The 20,789-nt window shown below is 41.3% G+C and overlaps 1 protein-coding gene across 1 annotated transcript in view; it reads left to right on the forward strand.

The window, feature by feature from the left end:
• The first annotated feature begins 513 nt into the window (after positions 1–513).
• The window catches only part of cdh2 (cadherin 2, type 1, N-cadherin (neuronal)), a 60,683-nt gene continuing 40,407 nt past the window's right edge, over positions 514–20,789 (forward strand). Inside the window, exons 1-2 of the mRNA XM_085253304.1 lie at positions 514–817; positions 2,453–2,561. Of these exons, the coding sequence (XP_085109430.1) occupies positions 758–817; positions 2,453–2,561 (169 nt within the window). The 5' untranslated portion in view covers positions 514–757. The remainder of the gene's footprint in view (positions 818–2,452; positions 2,562–20,789) is intronic.

Raw genomic sequence — 20,789 nt, forward strand, 5'->3', positions numbered from 1 at the left:
AGGAGTCTGGAGCCAATGACCAAAGAGTTTGGCTGGGAAACTATAAGGAAATACCAAAATGCTCCACTAAATGTGTGGCAATCATCGCTAAATAACTGTGTGAGTCTTTGGTTTGATACACTACTAAAACTTTTTAATACCTATGTATATGAAAACCATATACTGCGTTTGGAATCAGGACACTAATGTCCAATTAGCAGTTTTGTAATCGTGTATCTTTTCAGGCTGGAAATGTAAACCTATAGTTGTTTCTTCTACGTTTGAAAGCATACTTTCATTTGATGCATACTTTACCTATAAGACAGACAACAAGAACAACAACAGCAATAAAAATGCCATGTCAATAGTCATTAGACGAGATAGCTAAAGAGAACCCGCTCCTTTCCAATAGTGAAATTGGCTGTGTCACCGGCAGGGAGAGACAGTGAGATGGGCGGTTTATAGACTAGTGGCCGGGGCTTTTTTTTTTTTTTCGTTTTCGTGTCGGACTGGATGGGAGGGCGCAGCAGCCTCAGTACCAGGCAGTGCTCTTCCCTCCGTCAGCTACGGACTGGATAGATAGAGACAGAGGAGGAGGCTGCTACATGCTGCCGCTGCTCCTGCCTTTGTCGTAGAAGGATCTCTCTTTTTTTCTCCATCGAGGGCTGTACTTGAGTCAGCGGGATATTCTTTTTTTTTTTTTAATTTTTAAATTTCTTTTTTTCTCTCCCTTTCTTTTCACGGATTCGGAGGGAATTAAGCATTCACGGGCGTCCAAATGTGTTCCTTACACGAGGGCAGCGGTCTGCTTCTGCTGCTGGTCTTGGCAGGACTGCAGGTAATGTAACGTGTAAAGCGGCTTCCAGCAGGAGTTACACCGGACAGTTTCTCCGCTTGTTTTCTTTCGTAGCGACGCTGTTAATGTTGAGTTTGGGGAAGTCGGGCACGGTGCTTAGACCCTCCAGCGGCCACTTTACATTGTGTGCAGTTTGATAAAAACAGTACACAAAAATCCGCTGTAAAGTGGCTTTGACTTAAATGGCTTCTTTCTTTCTTTTCTTCTTTTTCAAGAGATGCTGCGTGCGCATTTTAGCCAAAAAAACAAAGAAAATAATCATTTGGATGATTTGCAATCATTTTGCAGGCTAATGTGTTCTCAGTTGGGCGATACAGGCCCACGTTAACCTAGTTATGACTTGGTTATATTTAGTTTGGTTTAATATTTATGTAGATTGCTGCAGCGTGTCTCTGTCCCCCCGGGCGAGTTAATTGCATCTGTGGTAGAAAAGAAAAGTCTTTAAGATGAACAATGAAAAGTAGCCGACTACATGTTATTGTGGTAATTTCACCTCAGTGATGGGATAATGATTGTTGTCCAGCCTTAAGGTTGGAACCCCTCTGTGTAATGGGGTGACTTGTGGAAATGTATTTATTTTCATTAGTCAGACACTTTGAGCAACAGGGGAAAAAGCAATCAGGCAGTTAAATGAAAGCTTTTTGGGATCTGAAAAAACTGCAACTGTGATTTATGTTAACATTTGTATCTAGAAATATACATCCCTTATTCTAACGTGCCAGACTTCCAGCTCTGCTCCTCCTCCTGCTCCCCCAACCCTTCCTCTCTGCCAGCATTTTCCATTTAAATTCCTCTGATTAAGAATGGCAAGTGGCACGGATACTCACAATGCTCTTTTTCAGCGGGGCTCCTCTCGTCTTACATTCTTTTGAGAGTGCACGCAAAGAAACAGGGCCAGGCCTCCCTTCCTAAGAGCTGTTAGTTGGCTACATTTGGGCATGCCTGGAGACCAGAGCATTTTTTCTTAATAAGTATACCCTGCGTGTGTTCTTCACAGTCGCTGTTTTCTTTGTTTGGCGCAAAACTCACTCTTTATGGAAACACAAGTTTCATAAGCTTTGTTTTCTTTCTTTACAACAGCCACATTACTCTCTAAATATCTTGTCCCCCCAACTACAGCTTTCTTCTTGAAATTGGGGGGGGATATAAAAAGGAACATATTGATCAGTCACAACCTCGCAGAGTCTTTAGAAAACGCTGTGGTTTGAGGGTGTTTATTCAGACATTCACACGTAAATGTTTATTCCCTCAACAGTGGATTGTTAGCATTTACTTTTTATTCCCTTGTTCCTGTACTTCAAAGTGAAGAGTGTTTGTCTAGAGTAGTGTGTTGATCAGAGGGGCTGGCCAAGAGTGTTGGCTATTACCCTGTGCCTGGGCCCCTACACAGAGACAAATGGAGCTTGTTCTTGCCTAGCCATGCTTTTTGGCTAATGCTTAACCCTTTTGGCCTCATTATCCTAATTGCGGTCCCTGCTATAAAAACAACAGATGCTTTTGTACAACTGTAGGGACTTCAGAACGTGACCAAGGGGTTTCGGAGGCAACAGGAGTGCATTTCTGAAGGTTGATTTATGACATTGTTGCCCCTTTCCCACCCCCACCCCACTATTACAGATTGCAGCAGAGGGCAGGGGTGCCCCACCATGCAGGCCAGGCTTCTCTGAAGATGTATACAAGGTTGTGGTGCCAGATATCACCGAGAAAGGACAGCCCCTTTTTAACGGTAAGTAGTGAAACATTCCTTGCCCTGTTATGTCTCTCCTTGAGGGTGCGAGTGTGTGCATGCATGCATATCAGTTGAGCGTGCTCACCTACCTCCATGTGGTACAATTCAGGGAGGATCAGAACAAGCCTGACAGATTTAAACAATTAGCTTTAGTGCTGTTCTGTGGTATTGCAAGTCATGTAGTTTGCCTTGTAAACCAGCTTAAATTTGCCTCAGCTTTTTATGGCTCTTTTCTGCTTTGCTTGCATGGTGGTTTTTTTTCTCATCTCAGAGCAAGTTGAAAACCAGGCACATTGTTAGCTGACTGCTGGGCAAACACTGTGGCTACATTAGTATTATTATTATTTTTAGTTTACCTTTTTAGCAACTAATATCTGGTGGATCAAAACTTGTTGAATCCAGTGAAGATGTGACTCCTGTTGCAAAGCGTTGAAACCCAATTACTCACACATTCGAACACTTACACAACGTTAATCAAGCAAATAGTTTAGTTATTAAACATTCCCTGCCTTCCAATGAAGGGATGAATCATTTTCATTATCTTATGCCATTGCATTGCAATGTGTTGTCATAATTTATCATCACTTCTGTACAGATTTCAATCAAACTCGTTAAACATTTTGCCTGTTAGGTCAAACACTCAAAAGTTCCTGCTACAATGGTAGTGTTCTCAACTACAGGGTGACACTGCTAAGCCCACTCAATAGCAGTAATAACAGCAATTTAAATATCCTGGGGAATGTTTGTTACAGCAGTAGTCCTTCTTTGCTGAACACAGAAGTGGGTTTTATGTTTTTTCCAGCATATAAACTGGTGCAAACAAGAAAGTAGCAGTTCATTACGTTGCAGCAGGCATGACCAATACTGCTTCTTTGGAGTTTAATATTGGTGAAATGAGGATGCAGCTACTGTGAAATGGTACGCAGGTCTGGAGACGGTAATAAAAGTGGAATATATCACCGTTGTGCCATCAGAAGGGTTAGAGCCTTGAGGTCATTTGGACTAGTAAACATTCTCGATTTCACAGCGCGTGCCTAAAACTCGCACGCTGCCGTTGGTGTGAGTCTGTGGGGTGGAGGTGGCGGGGTAGCAGTGCCGAGGGAAGAAAGAAAGGAGCGAGGGAAGAGAGTGCTCCGATGGGTGGGTGCAGCTTTCACTGGGCTTTACCTTGTGCACAAGTTCCTGTTTGATCCAGCAGGTGATGGATTTCCCTCCGTCGGCTCGTGGATGAGCCGTGACTGGGGGTAATCAGGTTCTCTTTTGTTTGCCCCCACACTACCCCCCTTACCTCCTCTTTTCTCTGCCCTCCCCTCCCCCAGACACATTGCTGCTCTGTGGAGATTTCCTTGACAGAGTGGGGCACTCCTGTGTCATTGTAATGCAGCAGAGCTCAGCAGCGTGGGATGATGTTAATGAAACTGCATTCTCTAATGAAAATCTCCTGTGGCATGTTTTGAAAGACAAAGCCCCCACAGTGTGAAGAGTATTCCCAAAGTTTTACAACGTTGCTTTCACCATGCTGGTGTAGAATATTGCTTTTCACTAGCAAGCTTTTATTTTTTTAACTAATGCTTTTTTAGCCACGCTGAGCAGGCTGACGCTTTATGTTTCCTCGCATTTCATTAACGTCGTCAATTGTGAGCCTGGAGGTTTTAAATAACGAATCGGAAAGACACTGGCTGAATTGTGGAGTAGCTGATTAACCAATGAAGGTTCATTTCAGTATGCAAAGTTTTCTCTTTAAGTTGTTGGTGAAGGGTCACCAGATGTCTGATGGTTTGATTAGTTTATTTGAAAGAGGATCTTCTGGAGTGGCCCATGTAATACTATCAGTGCATTGCGTCTGGTGTCAGTAACATGAGTCCTTTGATCATATGATTTTGCATTTGACCCCAGATGCATTAGACACCTCGGAGGTGAGTCGTCTGACATCTTTGTCCCATCTAATTGCAGCGTCGTCTTTGCCATTGAATGACAATACACATCCCGAGGCCTGTAAGACCTGGAAATGGTGGCGGTTCACATGGAAACTGCTGACATTGTATGCGCTAATTTAAAGACATCCTGTGGATTTAATGATAGGAACTGTGGCCAGCCAGTTAACAATGTGTATTTAGTAGTAAGCGTTAATCAGGTTTGTGTAAAGCAGACTTTAACTGTTTGCTAACCACGTGAAAGCCCATTGATTTTCATTAGATTGGTAATAATTAATTGCATCAAAGTAACATGGCGGAGCAACACACAGAAAAGTCAGGGAGTACAACTATTCTTTTATGAGGATTCCTCTACAATGAGCCATTCAAGGGAGGCTGTGCTCATTGTTTGTAGATGCCAAACCACATCAGGCATGGGCAGTTGGGCGCTATGTCTCCACGGGGCTGGATATGACCTTGCTTTTAGGCCGGAATATTTGCTTTGGCCTGATACTACCGAAGAGAAATGACCAAACATAGTTGTTTATTATCAGACCATCACACATGTGAAGGCAGTGCTTCCCCCTTATCTAGTTTAGTTGTTTGACAAAGTGACTTTACTAAATTGCATTTAATTTCAGGTAGGCTGCGGCTGTGGGTGGTTTGCTCCTGGGTTTCTAATGGAATCCTTGCGGCTTTGGAGAGCTGACACACATTGTGCCGTTTTTTTCTAGATGAAGCCTTTAAAGCAGGGTTGCAAAGCGAGTTTGTTGAAGCATTATTCAGCAGAGGTTTCCCTCCCTAAAAACTGGGTTAATGAAAAGCCCAAAAGCTTAATTGAGTTTAATACACTCTCTTATGCTGCTGTTCTGCTATCCCCACCCCCTCCCAACCTTCTATGCTGCTTTCATTTTTCTTTCCTCCACCCCTGAGCCCCGAGTTTCACTTATTTTCTTGACAATTATGGGAGCTCTGGTGATGAAAAAGAAGTATGTTTATAGTCAGCTTTGGCCTTGGTTCAAGTGCTTTAAATGTGCTGGTGTCAAGAGGGCCCAGTTGGCTGGCTGGCTCCACGCATGACTTGGAGGATGGATTTACAGTTGACCGGTTTAATAAAGGGATTGAAAAAAGCAGCATCAATATCAGCGAGTAGAATACATCAGGAAAATGTTTCCAGGCTAAATATATCTTAGAATTTGTAGTAAATGTATTATTTTGACTAAATGCACCTCTTTGCTATGTTTGCAAACCTTTTAGACAAACCGATTTTACTCTTTTGGCAGAAGAACAAATCTGTTTGGAAATTCTAAAATTCTGAACCAGATAAACCCAGTATGTTGTTTTTCTGTCTCTCTGCTCTGTGTTAACTTTCTAATACAGCCGGGGCCACTCATATGTGTTCAAGGGGCCCCAGTGTTTGGTGAGACATGACCCTGCTCGACCTGCTCTGTAAACTGGACCTAGTGCTCAGCAACACACTCAACCTTTCTGCCTAGCCTCAAATTGGGAATGAGGTTGTCGGGGGTTTCCTGATGAAGTATAGATAAATGGAATACCAGCCAAAAAGGTCCTGACCCATCACCGGGGGAGGCCGCAAATGCATAGCACTTCTACCTTATGTTATTCTGACCCGCAGAGATGATCATTCATCACTTAGAGACACAAACGCAAATTTAAAACCTAGGGTTTTTGAGACGTATGCAGGTTTCTAAGCATTTGCCCTCCAACAGCATGATGGACAGTAGGTAACTATTATGGTTTTTGTTGAGTGGACCGAGAGTTGTATGGATCTGCCTTAGGAAAAATCTATAGAGCTCTTTTGTTTGTTGAAATATTTACTGATAACTCCGAAAAACAGGAGAAACAGGATATTTACTGAGCTGTTGAGATCTCTGTTTTTGGGATGTGTGAGATGGATCTATTTTTTGAAACTCTGTGGCAGCACTTGGCATTTTAATCTCAAAAAATGACTTTATTGATATTCAAATTCATTTTCGAGACGGGATCCATAGGCACAGAGTAACTACCATGCAGTATGGGAAAATTAGGAGCACTACGAGGAGACGCTCGTCCTTTATATTATATTTTCTTTGTATTTCATGTATATTCTTTGTCGCTGCGGAACAACGGGACCATGGCCATCTTTCTCTTTTTACCTCCCTTCATTTTTTTAAGCTAAGGCAGCACTTTCACTATAACTTTGTTCAAAAGAGCAGTCCGCTGCCCCTGCCTCCCTCTTTTTTTTTTTCTCAAAGTGAATCAATGAATTCAGGGTCTTTGTTTGCTGAGATCAATATGTTGTAATGAAGGCTGCGCTCCAATTCCCAGCTAAAGAATCACTGTCGGGTTCGGGTTGAATTTGTTTTATTCTTTATTGTTATCAGCCTGCATACATTTGCTTTCATCTGACTTCACTCTACCTTTTCTTTCCTGGGAGCAGCGTGGCCTAGATAACCACCACATATTGTGACGACAGATTGAATCTTGGCAGCAAATGGTTTTGGAGAGTAACCTCTTGTAAGTTGCCGGCAATATAACAAGGAAACAGAGTGACTGGAGTGCCATTGGTAATAACATCGCAGTCATTTGTCAGAACATTATAGCTCCATTGCAATCCTAAGGCTATACTGTAACAGTGAAATACTAGTAATGTTAGCGTATGAAAGCAAATACACCTATTTGTAGCTAAATTGTGTGCGCTTCCTGAGCCTGCTGTGCGGCATGATTTTATAGGATGCATTTTATTGGTGTCTGAACTTAGCTGAAGTTTTCTCCGAATCAAAGCTAGTATCAAATTAATGCTCCATATTTGGAGGCAAATGGGCAGACACTGGCTTGAAGCTTCTTATCGCCTCAGTTCATGTCCCTCTTATCAGTTACAGGCCCTGCCCTCTACAATGGGCACCTAACAGCATACCACTGACACTTGGAAGTAGTTAAGTTGCCCTTCTGTCATGCCTGTGTGTGTGCGTAGGAAGTTCGACCTTGGCATATAATTAGCTTGTTCTGCCCAGAGAGGTCTCGGTGGAGGTGGAGGTGACGAAGTATAATGGTGACTGAAGCTTCTATAACCAGCTAGGTTTAAAGGCTCTGTTAACATAAGATTTGACAGAAAATCGGCTGTCAGGCCGTGCTATATAATTTTGACTGTGACTGGTGTGTCGTAAATGGTCCTTTGCCTCTCGCATAGTGTACACGTGGAACTCCATTTGCCAAATCACAATTTTAATGTCTGTTTTCAAAGCGCAGTGATTGAAGATGGATTTGAGAAGCAGGGATTTCACAATAGAATTCCTTCACGTGATCATATGAAGGTTAAGGGAGTTTATGAGTTTTTATCTTGCCACGTTTGCAGTTACTAGTGACATGAAAAAGATCTGGAACATTCCTAGTTATTGTGATTATGAATGCCTGGCGCAGTGGTTCTGATATGTTTTATTTAATGTGAAGAACACCCAGAACGTGCAATAGATGACCCCGCCGTGTAATGAGGCCATGTATAAATAGCTGTATTGACCTGACTTTCTGCATATATGTCTCTATATAACTGGGCTAGTATTATTTTTCACAAGTGAAATGCTAGAACCAGTGTGGAAAAAAAAAAAGAAAATGCCAGCTTGCACCTAGAAGACAATACATCATCACTTTGGATTGAATTGTTTTCTTTTCTAGGGTCTGATTTGTGGATTTCAGCGTCATTTTTCTTCTGTGGGAGAGCCTTTTTTTGGCTGGTAGAGCAAACAACTCCACGTCTCTTTCACAGATTCTGTCTCTACAGAGAAAGCGCTCTTTGTAGTGTTTCTCCAGCTGTTTATTGTGCAATAACCCTGTTCGATTTTGCCCACAGTTTCTGTCTGTGCTGTGCTTGTTTTTCTCATTATGTTAAGCTACATGAGTGCACGGAGTCCTCACGTTTATGCTGGCAGGCATGTGAAAGGAAGCCCCTCCCACTCCCCCCGCTGCTTCTCACTCTTGTTAAATCTTTTGTTCGTAAGGCGTTACATTTAACTCCAGCCTTTTTTGCTTTCCACCAGAAAAGTAGGCATTCACTTACTGCTCAGGTGTAAAAGTCGTCGGCATTACCTGTCTTGCATAGCTACGAACGACAGACAGCGGGCAGACAATGCAGTCTTTGAGCGCAGGGTCAAACCAGGAAGCTAATACTCGAATGAATATATTAATGAGATAGTTTGTGCAAAATAAAGACTGAACAAGCCTTGTCTTTAGCCTTTTTTATGTATGCAAGTGACACACATATCTCACATATTTCAAGCCTCAAAATCAAGAGACTACAAGAATTGGCTTTGTATTATTCCTCTGACAAAAGCAAACAAGTGAAATTTGAAGCATGGATAGATTAATTGACCCACATACTGTCGCCGTGTTCACAAAGGCCCAGTATCCTGCTTAGGAAGAGGCCAGTTCAACTATTGTGTTCTGCTGCAAGCTGAAATTTCAATGCACCAGCATTTTTCTGGACACTAGCCTCTTATGACTTGCTAGGTTGTATCTTGTGACATTCTCCATGTTTGATCCAGTCCTCTATCACCTCCACCACTCGCCTTTTTTCCCTTCCCCCTCTGCGTCATGATGAGTGCTTTAAGATGGAGGAACTCCCCTGGCTCTATATAATGATTGATGTGCCTTAATTGGGTAATGCAAGGACAGTACTGTAGCATTTAGTCCTTTTACTTTGTTTCTTTCTTTCTTTCTTGGTTGCAGTGACCTTGGTTGAATACATATATATTATATATACATATATATAACATATATATATGCAAACTAGGTCCTAAAGCTTTCAGTGTAATATTGATTTGGACTGGCGATTGTAAATATTTCTTTACATTCTCTCCCCACAAACTGTTGGCTCATCATATGTAGCCCACAGTATTACTCGTCTCAAGTGATCTACTGTTACCAGGCCTTGCTGACACCAGTGTCTGCCAACCCCAGGGATATTATGATTGACCTACAGCAATTTCTTGCCTCCATTTGAGCATGCACTATAGCAGTAAGCAACATATCACTTTGCGGTCTGTGTTGTCTAAGTTTATATTAGCTGTGTCGATATTTACTAAGACATTAAAGATCTCGGAGAATGTCACCGTTTTCCCCCCCAGTTGCACTGCCTCCTCAGCAGAACAGGGTCTGCAAGGGTAATGTTTTTTGTTTTTTTTCTAATTGGTTATGCAAACTGCAGGTCTGATAGTTCAAAGCATGTTTAACCAAGATATATGGTGCTTAGGTACGTAAGAACAAAGAACAGGCATGTTTGAATCTGATTTCGATTGGTATCGCTCTTGTTATGAATGTACCTTTTCTGACATTTGTGTGTTTCCTTGCTTTTGTCCTTCCTATTCTTTATGAATTGAACAGCATTTGCTAGAAACCGTAAGCTAGCTATACAGTCAAGTAGCTACATTAGCAAAGCTTTGCTAGAAGTGGCTGTAAGATTTCTGAGATATAAATGTTACCGCAAAACTTACTTATACTTTCATATGAGATCTTAGCTAGCAGTGGTGTGGTTTGCACAGAAGAAAACTTGAACAAGGGAAGCTATATAACTCCTTGTTACAATGCAATGCCATACTCTTTGGATGCTGCGTGATTTGAGCTGGTTTCCTCCCACAACAGGACACTGACCCAAAGCAGAGCTTCAAACTTTGCAAAAACTAAAGTTTTAACAAAAGAAGCAGTCAGTTGTACATTGCCTGTAACAATGGCAGATCTCAAATGAATATTAATGAGATATGTTTTTGCAAATGTGCAAAATAACGAACAGAGCAAGCCCTGTCTTTAGCCTTTTTATGTATGCAAGTCACACACACAGGTCACACATATTTTAACCCAGATTTGAACCCCATTTTAAGCAGAGTGCACGAACTGGCATTATGTATATTTTTTTTACAACACAAGTGAGATTTGAGGCAGAGGTATGTTAAATCAGCTTTTAAGAATCTATCCATGTTTAACAAGATTCAGATGAAATGTGTCTAAACAGGCAGAATTTGCAAGTCCTGCAAGCCTTTGACTTCTGCATTATTCTTCAAGATATTCAAATATTAAAAGCAAAAATATATTTTAGGTGAAACTTAAAACTTCTATTCAGCTACCCTAAAAACAACAACAGCATTGTGATGTCAATTATAGGGCATATTACACATGTCTGCCTATTCTCACCTGTCAAAGCAGCTCAGGTATTGCCACTATTTTAATGGCCACTTTCTTCCAAGTACTGGGCCATGCTTAGTGTCCCGAGTTCTTCCGTACTTGTTCGTTTTCTTTATGGCTTTATATCATTTTATCCTGGGCAGATAGAATCTGCCTGTGTCAGAGAGCTGGCAGCAGCTGCCCATTAGATCTGCATGAGCACTAATATTAAAATCAATATTTACATTCCTAACTTTGAAATCTTATTCTGCATGTCAGTGTTTTTTTTTCTTTGTTTAAATTAGCAGGAAACCTGTTGGCACACTTGTCTAGATTCCAAGATGGTTGTGGTGGGCAAAAACACATAGCTGGAAGAAGAAAATCATAGCTGTACTAGTGGAAGGTGAGATCAGATAATTTGCCCAATGCCATGAAGCAGTCAAGGCCATGAAACTACTATGAAATCCCAGCTGTTTCCATAGTTTAGTCTCTTGACGCCTGAAGCAGAAAAAGTAGTCTTAACAAAAACCTTCGGGTCAGACGTTAGACTGGTGCTGTGCTTTACAGCGTGCAGGTGCTGCTGTTTTCTGGTCACTCATACTGATCTTTTTTAGCCAAGGGAAATGCATGGCAAGTACAGTGTATCTGTTATCCCATACAGGGTGTTGTGTGATTCAAGGTTAAAAAACAACAACAAAAAACTCAATAAGGCCTTAAAGAAGTTTCAGAAGTCACTCTGTATGCTGTGAATGTGGATTCGAAAAAGTCAGAATTGGTCGAGAGAATTGCACGTCTCTGCTCTTTATCTTTTCCCCTTTGTGTATATTTCTAAAGATCAGAAAGTAGTGAGTTGAACTATTGCTCAATAAAATTGAACTTTGACGAACTGAACATTCATTGAAAACACAATAGAAGCCCCTCAATAGCTTTTTAGATAGAGTACCAGAAGTCGTTACACTTTGTATGGCCTGGATTTGAAGATGCTGAACAACATCCCACCTACCTTCCATCTGATTTCTCACAAATAGAATATGCTCGGTCTTACTGTATATAGGTCCTGTGTCAGTTCTTCGCTGTCACACTAAGTGATCTAAATGTTGTGACCTTTGAAGAAGATAAGCTTCCTTTGGCTGACTTGAAGAGTTTGGAATAACGCCTTGAACCATTAATTCGCGGCACTGCTAACCATACGAGGGCTATGAGCCAAGGTTATTGACCTTTCACGCCTGTCACTAGTGATAGAGGGACCCACACCCAGAAGGGAAAATAAAATGTGCTTATTAAGGAGCCGAACTTTGTATCGAACCGAGGGGGCAGCTTTATTCTCCAGATTTTTTTTTTATTAGTTTTTTTGCTTTCATTTAAATTATTACTGTATTTTTTTTAAACAGCGTTTGACCAATTGTTTTCAAATAAATTAGACAGCGAGAGCACATACAGCTAGAATTACACAAAATCACAGTGCTTCTATGAATATGTCTGGGGAGAGATCGGGGTATGTAATGTGCAGACTCCATGGAGGATTAAAACTTGGAGCACAAAACACATTACAGCAGCCAATCTTAAACTGAGGTCATTATTATCTGATGGATTCAGAGCCACTTGCGAGCCTTTCTGCAAAGATAATTTGAAGGACCTTGGAGTTTTATTTCAATCACAAATCTTTCTTCTTTGGTTTTTTGTTTTTTGTCTTCACTTGCTTATGCTTTATTGCGGCTGAAAGACAATGGGGTAATCTAACAGGCAGAAAAACCATTTTAATAAAATGAAGCATGTAAAGAATGTTTGTGTGGACTGTGGCGAACCAGAGCTGTGAATAGAGAAGATTGAGTACATGTTATTTCAGCCCTGTCCTCCCTCTGAGCTCCCAGCCTGTAAAATCTTGGGGGAGGGATGCATTTATATTGGATCAACATGCTATGATGTTATTTTGTTTTACAGCCCCGCTGGTTTTGTGTTCATAATCATACCTGTTATCTTACTGGATTCAACTAAAACCGGTTTTATAGTGTAGAGAAGCTCTGTGATGCATTGTTTGTATATAGGTCTGCAATTACATCCCAGGGGAAAAGGAAATAGATAAAAACAAGAGACTTGTCCCATAAATGTATTTTAGTTATTAGACAACTTTCTCAGTGCGGTTTAAAATAAGGGCAATTTTAATATCGTGCATTTGTTTCGTTCACATATGTACCTCAGATATTGCGTGCGTGCTTCACTATAGTCCAATTTAGAGAATCAGTAAAATTATGCTACTTGCACCATCCTCCAAGGAGGGCTGATATTTTTTCAAGTGTTTGTTTGTTTGTAGGAAAATAGATATAGGTTGAGGTAAAAGGACTAATGCATGAGAATTGCGTGCTTGAGCGTGCTGTTGGTGAGTGCAGTGCCTACTTATGCGTTACGCTGGTGGGGCTTGTTTTTGTGCTTAAATGGACTGTTTATCAAAATGTACAGTATAAAACTGGAAAAAAATATTATCTTGGCCTGTGGGTAGCAGGGGTGGGTATGAGTGGGAGTGTGTATTTTGGACCTGAAAAGCTCCATATCGCAAGAGCTTATACGTCGAGCTGGTGCTGCAGACAAGTGGGTGGCAGCTGATGGAAAAACATGCACTTAGGGTATGATCACACTGTAGCTAAGCATGGCCGTCACCTAAATCTCAGGTTCACACACAGTTCAGTTACAAAAGAGGAGGAGCACAAAATGCTGGAAATGAAAAAGTAAAGCCCAAAAAAATATATCTGGCTGAATTTCAGCGTGTATTTATTTGAAATTTACAATGTGTGTTGAAAACACAGTGGCGAGAGAGTTTTGCAACATCACTCATAACCTTTTTACTTTCTCCTCATTTCTCTTGGAGGTGTGAGTTGCCTGTGCCCTTTCAGTCGCAGATACAGATATAGAGACGGGAATAAGCTGTAACATCCTAACATTTTCAATCCAGGCGGCATCTTTGCACAGGGGCCGCCTCAGAATGTGGGACATTTTGCAGTCTGTGACCGATTGCAGCACTTCTTTAAAGCATTTCTTCTTTAGAGCATTTCTTTAAAAAAAAAAAAAGCCATGAAATTTGTCAGAAAGAAGAGTAAGTATTGTGTAAAAGTCTTGAGCCACCCCTCATGTCTGATTATATTTTACTTCTGATGTTTTAAAGTGGTTCTGAATAAGCATTTCTCAAGGTTTTCTGAAAGTCTTTTACATTTGGGTTTATTCAACTTTGGCTGCTGTTTCACTCATTTTCAGTCCAATTCTTTTACCTAACCTTTTTCAGATGACTGTTTTTTTTTAATTGTCCAGCTACTTAATACTGGATCGTTCATGGAAAAACAAAAGCCAGCAGCCTGTCACAGTATCTGAAATTCATGTCCTTAAGAAATAGGAAAAATACAGCAAAGACCTGACACAGGACCTGAAAGATGCATTTGACCATTTAGTTACCCCCCACTTGCTCTTCACAAATGGTCTGAGTGAAAGAGTGGCTTATGAGAAGCTATTTCTAAGTAAGGGAAAGAGGAATAAAAAGGCTAAAGTATGCCAAATGGCACAAAAGCTGGGCTGAAAATTAGTGGCAACAGGTCTTATGAAAGTTTTTGGTTTAAATTGCCGTCACTATGTACGAAGCAGGTCAGGAGAGAGGTACAACAGCGGGAGGTACAATCTTCTGTAAAACACGGCGTTGGAGATCTTGTCAAAACTGACGAATTATGAATGCAGAAAAGTACATCGAGATTTTGATCCGCCATTCAGTACCACCTGGAAAGTGTCTGATTGGCTTCACTTTTCCACATGACAATAATCCCAAACGCACTTCCAATGCAGTAAAGGCATAGCTGGATAGAAAAACCCACAATGGACCTCAGCGTTATTGAAGCAGTGTGGGGTCATCTTAACAAAGAACAGAACAAAAGGCAGCCAACATCCAGAGAAGAGCTCTTTGAATGTCATTCAGGAAGTTCGGAAAACTAATCCCAAAGACTACTTAAGGAAAAAACAAAAGAGGTGCTTAAGATCAAGCTTGTGTTGAAGTAAAAAGGTGACCATACCAAACACTGACTTTCAAGCTTTGTAGATTTGTACACGCGCTGTTTTTGTTTTGTTTTTATGTTTTTTCTCAATAAATTGCAGCACCTATCTGACTTCAGACTTTTGCCCTGTATTGTAAATAATGTCGCTTTAATAAAATGAAAGCGATGTTTATTTGAACTATGCAGCCCTGGCGCTTTTGGCCGTTTGTAACCTTTTAACTTATCATGTTCTGCTCTCATGGAGTTTGCCATTTCTAATCTCGGTTGGTGGTTGATAGGGCTGTCAGTCAGGAACACACAGTCCGAACACTAGCTGGCCACCTTAGTCCATTTGTCATTATTAGTGTTTGAGTCAAGTTTTTACCGGAAATGAGAAATTAGCATTCACTTACATCACTCCTTTGTGGAGCAATGATGGTGAGGTGATTTTGCAAAAACACTGTTCCACTGATTATCCTTTCAAAGAGTAAACAAAGAACTTTTTTTAAACAACAGACAGCTGTTGATGATTTACCAAGAGCATAGAACATCAGGTTGACATGGCATATTAAGTCAGTACTTAGTGTTTGTTTAAAGCTGCTGTCTCCTCCCCCGCCCTTCTCCTCACAGGACACACACACACACACACACACACAGCTTGTCTTTTAAAGGAGATCTTATTGGATAAATAGCGGAAAAACAACTGCGGTGAACCCATTTGAATGTTTCCCCTCTGTCCTACCAAGAATGTGTTGTCTTGGAGAGCTGAGGTCAGACACACAAACAAGGCTTTGTTCTGCATTTACCAGGCTTATTCTGTGCAGAGTGACTGTAGTGGGCAACACTGGCACATATTGTTCATTATGCATCCGCTGAATGATTGGGTAGTTAATTGGAGGAGAATATTTATTTATGAGTGTCAGTGCTGTGTATTAGTTTTATTTAATTTTGACTGTCAACACAGTCGCAAACATCTTCGGAATTACAATATATTGAAGTTTTGCACTCTGAGGCTTTTCCATAGACCAAAAAAAAAAAGCATTCAATTAAATGCACTTATGTTTTTCAGAATTTAGACTATGCATATAGTGCATGCAAGCATGCAGCTGCTATTAGGATATGAGAATTTAGACGTTTTATTTAGAGTGATGCCGTTTCTAAAGGAGAGCTGCATAAATGAATTGCCTGACGATGTCAGCAAATCACGGTGTTATAAAGAAGATTCGTACAAATTTCAGCAACACTTAGTCTCACAGCAACAGTGTGGCTGGTGTTGCTTTTTTTACAGACAGTGAGACTAACAACCAAAGCATCTTTGTAGGTATTTAAAAACCTCTGAGCAGCATTCTATGAATACCGGTCACAGAAAGCGTCTAGCCTTTGCGCCGCCTAAACCCTGGGTTTCATTTATATGTCCTGCTGCAGTGTGCTTGGAAAATGCAATTGATTTGTGTTGATTTGTGGGGTTTTTTTTTTAAACAAGGCAGTTGAGACACAGGTGGCATGCATTGATGTTAGTTTTTTCATTTCATATCAATGTCCATTTCACTGCTATCCACTTCTAGCAGATCCATTGCTAGCATGCCCCACAGGTGAAAACGGTGGTTCCCTAGTTGCTTATCATGCCCTCTACCAGACCAACAAGGGGTCTGAGCATGTGTATACATGCGCCTGTGCACCACCGTTAAATTCCATTCTGTGCTGGCTAAGTGGGGATTGGCATTTTCTCTGCCCGTCAGAGGGGGGTTTCATCTGCTGGAAAACGTGACAGCTGGGCAGAATTCTTTCACTCTTCCCGTACCAGAAAGAGAGACAGAAATGAGGAGAGTCACGCAGAGAGTGGGGTAGCCACAGTTTCCTGGCTGCGGCTTGAAACGTGGCAAACGTTGGCACATGTGGTATGAGTTAGCGCTAACATAACAGTTTTTTTAAGAGTGGCCTCAAACATAAAAGATGCGGAGCCAACTTCTGTTTTCTTTCGTTTGTCGTGATGCTCTAAACAGTGAGAAGTAACAGGAGGAAGGGTATAAGAAAAGTAATTTATGTGCGGACTAGAAGCATGCGATGAGCCCTCCCTTTGGGATTAATGGGAGTCTCTGTCTCTGTTCACAGGAAATATGAAAGGCCCTTTGTTGGTAAAGGGCTTGCTGCTGCCAGCAAATAACTACCCCCTGTCATATCAAAAAATCCCCCAACCTCTAAATTCATTGCGTCCTCTGCTGCTCATCCTTCACCCCCTTTTCTTTCTATAAGCCAATGCTGTTTTCTGTCAAAGTCGCTCATTTATGATTCTACTCTGCGCCTGCTGTACGGAGGCCCGTGAGACACAAGCTCGCATTGTTAGTATTCACTGTCACTTCCAGGGTTCCGGCCATTGGGTGAGCAGTGCGAAGAGTAGGAGCAATAGTCCTGTACAGGTGGTGATTTATACTTTCACCTGTGACACCCATGTTCACCCCTTTGTCTGTCCTTTTTCTGCCTGTGTTTAATTTCAGGACGCGCTATCTTATCAGGCAGGGAATAGCTGGTTTGCCGTGGTTGATGTGCGACTTGTGGGCCGTGCTGGTGGTAATGGTTTATTTTTAGTGTCGGTGCCGGTGAGTGTCGGTGTGTGTGTGTGGTGGTGACTAAGAACACCTCCTTAGGCTGCTCTAAATTAAGAGTGGCCTATCAGTGAGGGGAAATGACTGTTTGCCACTAGACTGGCAGTGTGCCTTTCATCAGGTCACACATTGGTCTCCTCACACCTGCGGCTCAGGACAGGAGGGTGAAAGGCTGTTGGCAGGTGTTAATTGCTAAAAGAAATAAGACAGTGGAAAACGAGGCTTGATGCTGTTTGTGTTTTTGCCATAATTTTGGTTTTTCACCAAGTTGATATTTCATACATGTATCATTTCTGTTTTTGCATCTACTCTGGAGGACTAAGGAATCTGACCAACATTTTTTTCAGTTATTTGCTTGCATTTCATTAATTTTCTCTGGTCCTTACAAAAATCCCTCATTGTTTCAGAGTTTACTACAACTCATTTCCCCCCCAACTTTTCATTAAGCTCTTGGCTCACTGTGTATTGTATACACTGCACTTTTTTATATCAAAAAATCTTTTTTCCTTCCACTAAAAACTCTTGCCTTTAAAAAGTTAGTTATTTAAAGCTTTCTGTCATACTCTCGGCAAAGTCTGCCTCAGCATGTAATAAAAAGCGCATAATCTATTGGCTCCATATTGACTTCCCCAGGCTGACTCCAATGGATTTGACATGGATAACATGGTTGTGTTTGTAACGAAAGGGAGGGGAGGGGATTTAATAAAAACAGGAGACCCCCAACTGAAAAAAGGACGTAGGCAGAGTGAAATAAGAAGAGAGGAACTTAAATTAAGAGGGCTCAACTTGGCAAAAGCCACAGGTTGTTTGGGGCAACTGAAATGGTGCATGTGCAAGCTGCCTCTCTCATACCCTCCCTTCCTGAAAGCTAACATTCAGGCATTAATCAGGACTGAATATGAGCCTGACATTAAAAGACTGAAAGAAAATGTACGCACTGAGCGTCTTCCCTATAAGTGATTTATAACTGACTTATCTAATTCTCTTCATGGAGTGTAGATCGTCAATGAGCTTCATTGTTTGATGTTATTCAATGCTTTAATTGTAATACTGGGGACGCCATTCATTTGTTTAATTTACTAGACTGGGTGCTGATGGCTGTGCTGGCATAGTAGGAGGGAGTTTAATGGCCATCTTCTGGAAAGGATAAGGCTTATTAGGTCTGATGGGCCTCCTGTCTCATGTAACCTAATGTGGTCATGATAGACAGAGGATTCTGGGTTTGGATGCATTGGAACTATAAATCGAAGCATATTCCCAGACTCTGGACTTTGTAATTGCCCATTAAGGGCCATGTTTGTAGATCGAGGGGCCAGATGTCCCTGATGTGGCTGAAGGTCCAACGTGTGCTTTGAGGCAGCGTGCAGTTAAAGCGACGAGGAGCATGGACTGGACATTACCCCCTCATTAAAATGACCCATTCTCTGCAAGCAGGCTCATAAAAAACCCTTTAATGTTCTTAACAGAGGAGCTTCACAATTTGCCCACAATTCCACAGCCGTAAAAGAGGAGGAATTGAATTCCATACAAATTCTCTGCTGTCTTAGCTCACAGCACCAGCTGTCTGTCCATGTTTAAATCTAACCCATGGGCGCCACTCCCTCTCAGTTTAGTGTGTTCCATATGCTACATGGATCTTAAAAGCTCAGCTCCCACTGGTCTATTTGAGCAGAAGACTCTGACTGGATTGAAAGAGACATTTGCAAGGACAACATCAGACATTTTAGTATTTCATGGAAGAAAACAAACGATCCCGGTGATGATAACCTGATGGATTTGTGGTACAAAAAGGAGGCTTCTCATATTACCACTCACATCATTTGTCTATTATTGTCTCTTTCTCAGTAAATATATGCAAATGTGTACTTGGTTCTGTGAAACCATGTCATGAGATGGATGGTAATTTAATTTACTCCAGGCGCACAGTCAGGCATAGTGTTACTGTCATATTGTTCATGCACGACAACATCAAACCCCCGCTTTAGACAATAAACTGGCACGATTTGAGGTGACTCCCAAGCGTTAGTTAGCATTGTATATTTTTAGCAATGACAATATGGCTCAAAGTAAATACTGAAGTATGTATATCTGTTTTAGAGCTTCTGCGTATATCTGGATCCATATGCAATACTGCTAACAAGGATCTCAAACAAGGATTAGCCTATGCTCACTTAATAATTAATGGACTAATTATATTCAAACTTTTATTGAACATTATGTAGTTTTTGAAAGCTGAGTGTAAATCCGTGCCGCACGTAAATAAAGTAAAATTTCTACTTTTGTTCGTATTGCGATGAGAATAAAAATGTAATTTGTTGTAAGCGCTAATAAAATCCTAACTCTGGTTTTTGTTTGGCCTATAAAATGCACTTCACAGCTGCCATTGATCTGCAAGGGGTGGGGGTGAGGGGATCTATCATGCAGATGACCTCCTAATGTGGATTCCAGTGAGGTCAAAAGGCAAATGTTTGTGCTTACAGGTCTTCCCGTTATCCCGGGTTGCTACAGCTGTCACGTTAACCTCCTTTCGCATAAAAACACCAGCTCGAAACGCAACACATTATCTTCAAACATCGCAGCTGCTGACACTTTAATGCGTCTGCTGTTATTTTGACAGAAGTCACGATATTTAATTGTTAGGTTTCCGAAGCAGCCGCCCTCAGACTAACTTGAGGATGAAATCGTATTTCTAGCTCTTATAACGCCGTGCGCTAACGACAGTGCTGAATGAACCTACATTTTTAGGTGGGTTGTATTCTGGAGAAAGTCAAGTCTCCGCTATGCTTGTTTAGTGTGCAACAATCCCCCACTCACCATGTCTATAATTTAATTGTTTTCTTTCAGTGGAATGTTAGCCTTGCCTGTATGCTGGCTATAATGAGTGCCAATGGAAATCTTATTTACACTAGCTGGTTTAAAAAGTGTTGGCCAGCACAGTGGAAAGTGTCTGCTCTTTTTCTGATGGATGGGTCTTTTAATGTGACAGCTGAAAGAAGCCCTGCAGTTTCTGCAATGGGCCAGGATACAATAAAACACCTACAAGCAGAGGACTACTTTTACCCCCTCCTCTTTCTCTTTGCTTCACAATGCCTTTGTAGCACGTCTTGCTGTCTCGTTCCCTCTGCTCTTCTTGTTTGGCCAAAAAGTAATATGCAACGGACTGCTTCAGGTTACAATGCAGCATGTAAGATACTTTTCAAATGGTTAATATAAGGGGTTATAGTAGAGAGCTGGGAGGGAGGAGCTACTTTCCCCTTTGCTGCTAGGCTCAAAGCATTCAGCTCCTGCCCATTGTGTGTTCTTCCTGAAAGGGATTTGTTATGGGGGTGATCTTTGACCTCTCTACACCCACATTATGTAAATGAGTGCACAAATGAGAGAGGTGATACTATTAGATTTCTACAAACACAAGGAGCGTTAGTGCGTTAGTGCTTTGATTTTTGTGAGCTTGCTGATAAGCCAGATACTTGCTTGCATGTTAAAGTAGTTATTATACATTTGTCACTGGATTTCTGCAGGGCTTTTGTTTTTTTTTTTGTTTTTTTGGTAAAA

The sequence above is a fragment of the Mchenga conophoros genome, linkage group LG18 (genome assembly GCF_057382185.1).
Source record: "Mchenga conophoros isolate Kocher_MC1m ecotype Shallow Benthic linkage group LG18, M_conophoros_male_GT1.1, whole genome shotgun sequence".
NCBI lineage: Eukaryota > Metazoa > Chordata > Actinopteri > Cichliformes > Cichlidae > Mchenga > Mchenga conophoros.